This window comes from Engraulis encrasicolus, chromosome 16 (genome assembly GCF_034702125.1).
Source record: "Engraulis encrasicolus isolate BLACKSEA-1 chromosome 16, IST_EnEncr_1.0, whole genome shotgun sequence".
In the NCBI taxonomy this organism is placed as follows: domain Eukaryota; kingdom Metazoa; phylum Chordata; class Actinopteri; order Clupeiformes; family Engraulidae; genus Engraulis; species Engraulis encrasicolus.
Window position 1 is genome coordinate 54,846,441 of NC_085872.1, and position 7,207 is coordinate 54,853,647.

Genomic DNA, 7,207 nt, shown 5'->3' on the forward strand with positions numbered 1-7,207 from the left:
AATGTCCTCTTTAAGGAACCTTGTGAGTTGGCTCAGTAGTGTGTATGGGGTGGGAGATATTGCGATTTACAAATGTCCTCAAGAGAGGACAAAAATGAACTGCTGGTAGTCAGGAGGACTGTATATTTACTGTATACTGTAAACTGTATACTTTTGATGTCCAGAATTGAAATTAGTGGTATCATACCCCATAATAGACAATAATATCCTACATTTTTTTAAACGTATTATTCTTTGGCTTATTCAAATAAAATGTTTATTCTGTCACGCATAACACAACATTCTATGCAGACCCAACTCTACATTAAACACATTTCGTTGCCCCACATGAGCTAGTTATATTATAATGTAAAACAGCAAGTTATAAAATGTATAAAGACAGGTGTGCACAACATTCTCCCCCTCTTTCTGTCTGTTACTTATCCACAGGTTTTGTGTTGTATTCTGTTCCTTAGACTGATATATTTTGCCAGCGGCCTGTTTGACTCTGACTATCTGTTTCAATTTACCATTGGCAGGCAGCTGTTGGACATGGCCAGCGAAATACCTGCAGAATCGGTAAGCGAAGAAATGGAGAAGAGAAAGAAAGACGAAGATGAAGCTCAGACCTCATTTGCAGGTAAGACATGAGAGTTTGGGGATGTAGCTCAGACCTCATTTGCAGGTAAGACATGAGAGTTTGGGGATGTAGCTCAGACCTCATTTGCAGGTAAGACATGAGAGTTTGGGGATGTAGCTCAGACCTCATTTGCAGGTAAGACATGAGAGTTTGGGGATGTAGCTCAGACCTCATTTGCAGGTAAGACATGAGAGTTTGGGGATGGGAAATATTGAGGTATCGGACACTACAATTCGTAGCAAAAACTCAACATTATAATTATTATTTTTTTAGAGTGAAATAATCATACACCCACCAAACACATGAAATATCACCAAAATGTCTACTTTGCTGACTAGCAATACTTCCTCTTGTCATTAAAAATGTTTGTGGTGAAATTCTAGCAACATACTGTTCTGTAAAGAACAAGACTCATTCTGATTCACTCTTCCCAGTTTGCTTTACCCAAGGAAAGTACAATATAACATAAATACATCTTCAAATTAAAATCCACACCTGATAATTAAAACACAATGCATAACATCTGAAGCATAAGGAGGTGTGATAAAATCTGGGCTATTCTGTTGCAGGAGACAACGCAGCAAGATGTGCTTCAGACTTGCAGACTTTGAACATTTCAGCTCAAGGTGGAAGCAGCGTCATCACTCAAAATGTGTCACATAGCACTGTGCATGGGGACTTCAACACCACCACACATAACCATTATCATGGTGAGGAGATCTGATTGATTAAAAGGGCAGATGGTGTACTAATGCTGATGATATTTTGACTTGACTTTTCTGGAACTTGAACGGCTTTCTTTATTTTCCATCAACACACTGACACTGAATACATTGAGACTAACACCAAATGGCAAAGGCTGATCCTCAGGACATTGATATAGATGTAGTGTATGTATATGTAGTCTCAGACTTTTCATTATTGAATAACATTGAATGTCATTTTCATTATTGTTATTCAACCCCACAGCAGCAGTGCTCACATTGAGAATCTTGTGTAGGTAAATCAGCGCAGTGAGAGCGTGCCCAGTGGCTCTGCTTAACCTCTTAGCGCAGAGCATATGTTATAACCTGTTATAATGTTATAACCTTACTGTCACAAATATGTTACTTAAGGCTCTCAGTAACGTCATAGCAATGTTATTATGAAGAGTCTCTTGACTAATTAAGTTTTCTGTCTCACAAAATCTGGAACACTATGAGACTACATTACATTCTCATTCTAAATGGTGGTGTGGCTCTCACATAACATCTGACTATAGGACTCAGCGAGGTTAGACACACAATCTATACCGTACTAATGAGAATACAGACTCAGGCATGTGCAGTGGTGGTAACATGGTTTATAAACGGGGGAAACCAACAAATTAAATAATTGAATCAAACAATATTTCCACCACTGCATGCAAGTGTGGAATGCGCTTCCTTCTCACAGCCTCCTCTATCCTCCCTTCAGGTGCTGGGACCTCAACTGCAACACAGTCAGCACGGGAGCAAGGTATGTTCTATACACTCTTTCTGTGAGCAGATTTTATTGTTTAGCGGCCGGAGGAGTTACTGCGTGGAGACATAAAGTATTCCACCCAGCAAGTCCTGAAGTGTATACAGAAGGCAAGCCTATTTAAACATTTCCCAGCCCCACAGTCCATGACATGATCTTCTTCTAACAAGTAAATACTAACGTCATCTTTCCTATCATGCATATGTAGGACTATATATGGGAGACATATATGGTCTGTCTCTCCCTTGTTTCCGTAATGGCGCCGCCTGTGATGTATAGCTTCCACGTAGCCTAAACATCCAAGGTCATAGTTCAGCGAAGTGGTAAACTCACATAACTCACAGCAAGAGCTCACAGAACAGAAAGCTTATATTTTCAATACATACAGAGAATTTCTTAACACTTTCATTTACCTTAACAGGAATCAAATGGGCTCAATATTCATGAGGGAACTCATCTGTGATTGGTTCTCTGTAAGATATCCCCTCCTCATGATCTCAGGGGTCTTTAGCAAAGACGCTATAGAAAAGACAGTTCACTGACGTCATAAGAGCATAGTATGGCAGGTACGCAAGCAGTTACTTTCTTCTTTTCGGTCAGTCCTGGCGGCATGCTAAAATATTTGAATAATGAACATTGACAACCGGACATCCTCTTTCGACCAGGGTCACCACACAAATACACCAAAGGAATATGAGCGATTCCAGCGACGGAAGACTTTGCATTGAGTTGCTGGCGAGAGAAGAGACAAAAGCAATTCAGGCGACTAGGCGCGATTTGAGGAGACCATTTGTAGTTGGACTTGAGTGAATAATATGCAAATGAGAATGCGTTTCGGTGACAGCCGCCACAGCCAATAGGAATTTTGAAATGCTTGTATTCTGCTTTTAACGGACACACTCTGTTACTTGCATCGTTCATATCGCTCTTTCCACACACTCAAGAGAATTCTCTGTCGCTTAATTCCATCGTCGACGGTGTATTTGCCCAGTCAGAAAATGCGTAAATATCCCATATCACCGATTCAGCGGCATTTGAGCTTTAAAAAATTGAGAAAAGCAAAGCATTGGTGATGTTCGAAAAATACACCAGGTTGGGTTTCCACGGTCACATTTTTTATTCATGTCGTCCCCACTGCCCATTTGCACCGTGTACTCAGGCTATGCCACCGTACTACACCAATGCTTTTTACAGCGAGCAATTCTCCCTTTCCAATCTTTGCTCTTTCTTCTGTAGAGACTTTGCTGCCCATTCGTGTAGTTGTTGTTGTTTAGTCTAATATTAAAGTCCTAAATAAGTAAAGTCATTCCCACCTGTATTCTACTCTTTCCCAGATACAATCTCAATCATTACTGAATACAAAGAATCAATACAGTCCTCATATGAAAAGGTGAAGGAGTATAACTCTCGACCTGGAGAGAACGTGCTTCTCACTGAGCGTTACACAGAGCTGCTAATGGTGGAGCGTCATAGGGAGCCTGAAGAAAAAGAAAAGGAGATGCGTGCCAGAGGAGAACAACACCAGGAGGTCTTGAAGAGTGCAGCGAACAGCAAAATTACTGTTGACCAGTTGTTCAGACCCGATGACCGTGGAAGTGTTCCTAAAGCAGTCATTCTCCAGGGCAACTCTGGATATGGCAAGTCCTTCACTGCTCAGAGGATCATGTTGGACTGGGCCTCTGGGACCTTGTTCAAGGACTCAATTGACCTGGTGCTTCACCTTAAATGCAAAGAGATCAATGAAATCAGAGAAGAATGCAGTCTCGTGGATTTGCTCAAGTATAGCCCTGACTTCACCAGTGACACAGCAGATGTGCTAAGGGACCCCAAGAAGAAATTGCTGATTCTAGTTGATGGTTTTGATGAGCTCAGGATCTCCGTTGAGGATGATAAGAGTCCACCCCCTAAAGACCCTTTCGAGAAGGCTCCTGTCCAGGCCACCATGAAGGCTCTGTTCAAAGGCCATATTTTGCGCAAGTGCAAACTGTTGCTCACCACCAGGTCCACTGCTACAAAAAAGCTCAGCGATCTTGTCACTGGTTCTCAACGCTTTGTGGACATCTTGGGCTTTGACGAAGAGTCAGTGAAGGACTATTTCCACAGGTTTTTCTGTGACAAGGTTGTAGATGAAGTGTTCCAGTGTAGGGCAGATGAAGTGTTCCAGCGTGTAAAAAACAATGAGACCTTGTACACGGCCTGCTTTATTCCCGTCATCTGTTGGGTCACCTGCACAGTTTTTAGGGAGCAAATACAGAAAGGTGCACGCATCACTACAGAGCTAGAAACGGCGACCTCCATCTTTAGCCACTTTGTGTCCACTCTGCATGAACATCACAGTCAGGATTTGAGTCTATCTGTGCCCGACCTGCTGAGCAGTCTAGGCCAGCTGGCAGAAAAGGGGATGCAAGAGCAGCGAGTCCTGTTTTCAAAGAAGGGTGTGTTAAGCGTAGTTTCAGATCCAGACAAAGTGCCATTTCTGTGTAAATTCCGTGTGAAAAAGACAGTCAAACAAGAGGAGATGTTCAGCTTCATGCATCTGAGCTTCCAGGAGTTCTTCACTGCACTCCACTACAGCCTAGACCTAGACAACGGTAGAGAGAAACTCAAAGAGCTGCTTGACTCCTGTACTCAAGAAGATGATTGGAAATCACACCGCCTGCCTGTCATTCAGTTTCTGTTTGGCCTTGCAAATGCAGAGCTGAGGGAAAACCTAGATGCCCTTAACTTGACACCTTACATCTCTTCCATTAGAAGCCACCTGGAAGAGTGGATTAAGAAAATAATTCAACATGTGAAAAACAATGGAGATGAAGATAAGACATTATTCATTCTCAACTGTCTCTATGAGCTCCATGAAGAGGAGTTTGTTCGGAAAGCCATGGATGAGTGGGGTTCACTGTCCTTTAGATTCACTTCCCTGACAAGGATGGACTGCTGGGTGCTCTGCTACTGCCTGCTGTGCTGCTCCACCTTCAAAAGACTGGAGTTCAGTCACTCGTGTCGCTTGACTGATGAGATCCTGAGGATGCTGCAGCCTGCACTGAGCAAGTGTGAGGAGCTCAGGTGAGAGGCATAATACAAACACACACACACACACACACACACACACACACACACACACACACACACACACACACACACACACACACACACACACACACACACACACACACACACACACACACACACACAGGTCAGTCATGCAGATCACAATCATAACATATTGATTAAAAGCTGTTATTTAGTACAGTATTACTGACCGGGTGCCCATCACCAACACAACCAACAGAGATGAACTCTTGCATGTTCTCTTCAAAGATACAACAGAAAATAATCTCTTGTGGTTTTCTTAATTTAATTTCCAGGATTAGTGAATGATGCTTAACTCCACTTTACTCTCTACTCTCTACTCTGTGTGTGTGTGTGTGTGTGTGTGTGTGTGTGTGTGTGTGTGTGTGTGTGTGTGTGTGTGTGTGTGTGTGTGTGTGTGTGTGTGTGTGTGTGTGTGTGTGTGTGTGTGTGTGTGTGTGTGTGTGTGTGTGTTGGGCTTTGGCTTGAGGTTGTGTTGAACATGTTGTGTTACTCTCATGTGTGTCTACAGGCTGCGGGGGTGTGACCTCCCAGACAGCAGCTGTTCATCTCTAGCTGCAGCTCTCAGATCAAACTCCTCCAGTCTGAGACATCTGGACCTGAGTATGAATACAAAACTGGGTGATTCAGGAGTGAAGCTGCTGTCTACTGGACTGGAGCATCCAAACTGTAGACTGGAGACACTGGAGTAAGTCTGTGTGTGTGTGTGTGTGTGTGTGTGTGTGTGTGTGTGTGTGTGTGTGTGTGTGTGTGTGTGTGTGTGTGTGTGTGTGTGTGTGTGTGTGTGTGTGTGTGTGTGTGTGTGTGTGTGTGTGTGTGTGTGTGTGTGTGTGTGTGTTTGTGTGAACTATGCAGCACTTGAACTCTAATATAGGCACTTTCCTTTCATTGAGTGTGTGCGTGTGTGTGTTTGTGCGAGTGTGTGTGTGTGTGTGTGTGTGTGTGTGTGTGTGTGTGTGTGTGTGTGTGTGTGTGTGTGTGTGTGTGTGTGTGTGTGTGTGTGTGTGTGTGTGTGTGTGTGTGTGTGTGTGTGTGTGTGTGTGTCTGTTGGGCTTTGACATGAGGTTGTGTTGAACATGTTGTGTTACTGGAGCATCCAAACTGTAGACTGGAGACACTGAAGTGAGTCTTTGTCTGTGTGTGTGTGTGTGTGTGTGTGTGTGTGTGTGTGTGTGTGTGTGTGTGTGTGTGTGTGTGTGTGTGTGTGTGTGTGTGTGTGTGTGTGTGTGTGTGTGTGTGTGTGTGTGTGTGTAATATTACCTTTATAATTCCCAAACTGCTCTCACTCCCTTAGTGGCTGCTGCTGCTGATGCACCCGCGCTCTCGCTCGCACATGCACACACACTGGCTCTACTACTTAGTGTGTGTGTGTGTGTGTGTGTGTGTGTGTGTGTGTGTGTGTGTGTGTGTGTGTGTGTGTGTGTGTGTGTGTGTGTGTGTGTGTGTGTGTGTGTGTGTGTGTGTGTGTGTGTGTGTGTGTGTGTATCATTATCTTTATATACCCCCCTTCTCTCTCTCCAGGCTTCGTAACTGCAGGATAACAGCAGAGGGCTGTGCTGCTCTGGCTTCAGCTGTGAAATCAAACCCCTCATCACACCTGACAACTCTGGATCTGGGTGCTAATAAACTAGGAGCCTCAGTGCAGCTGCTCTCTGCTCTGAAGGAAGATCCAAACTACAAACTACAGGAAGTCACGTGAGTAAACCCATTATGACATCACAAAGGGTTTAGAACCAGATGGTGATGGAATTGTATATATTACAGTTTAGTACTTTTATTTGGATCTCACCAAGAAGGCAGCATTACAAATCCAAATAGTGATGGAAGCAAATGTCATAGCAATCAGTAGGGACTGATCAGAATCATAAGGTCCAATGTAATACATTACAGGTCAGAATGGCCTGATTAATTAAAATTGTTTAGGGGTAGACATGGCACCTCCTTCGCCATATTGCTAAACTGCCAATTGTTGCAGAAATTGAGCAGTATTTAGCAGTC

At 43.5% G+C, this 7,207-nt stretch overlaps 1 protein-coding gene across 1 annotated transcript; it reads left to right on the top strand.

Moving 5' to 3' along the window:
• Window positions 1-530: 530 nt before the first annotated feature.
• On the top strand, window positions 531-6,908 carry LOC134466181 (NACHT, LRR and PYD domains-containing protein 1 homolog). The gene is made up of 6 exons (XM_063220078.1): window positions 531-619; window positions 1,189-1,329; window positions 2,075-2,116; window positions 3,454-5,182; window positions 5,721-5,812; window positions 6,841-6,908. Exons 1-6 carry the CDS (start codon window positions 532-534, stop codon window positions 6,906-6,908), a joined length of 2,160 nt encoding a protein of 719 aa, XP_063076148.1. The 5' UTR covers window position 531.
• The last annotated feature ends 299 nt before the right edge of the window (window positions 6,909-7,207 follow it).

What these genes read in the sequence shown, in the direction of transcription:
- LOC134466181 (XM_063220078.1), top strand. Translation starts at nt 532, where the DNA reads ATGGCCAGCGAAATACCTGCAGAATCGGTAAGCGAAGAAATGGAGAAG. An exon ending in AGCTCAGACCTCATTTGCAG is followed by an intron (nt 620 to 1,188) that starts GTAAGACATGAG and finishes ATTCTGTTGCAG; the next exon opens with GAGACAACGCAGCAAGATGT. An exon ending in ACAGTCAGCACGGGAGCAAG is followed by an intron (nt 2,117 to 3,453) that starts GTATGTTCTATA and finishes ACTCTTTCCCAG; the next exon opens with ATACAATCTCAATCATTACT.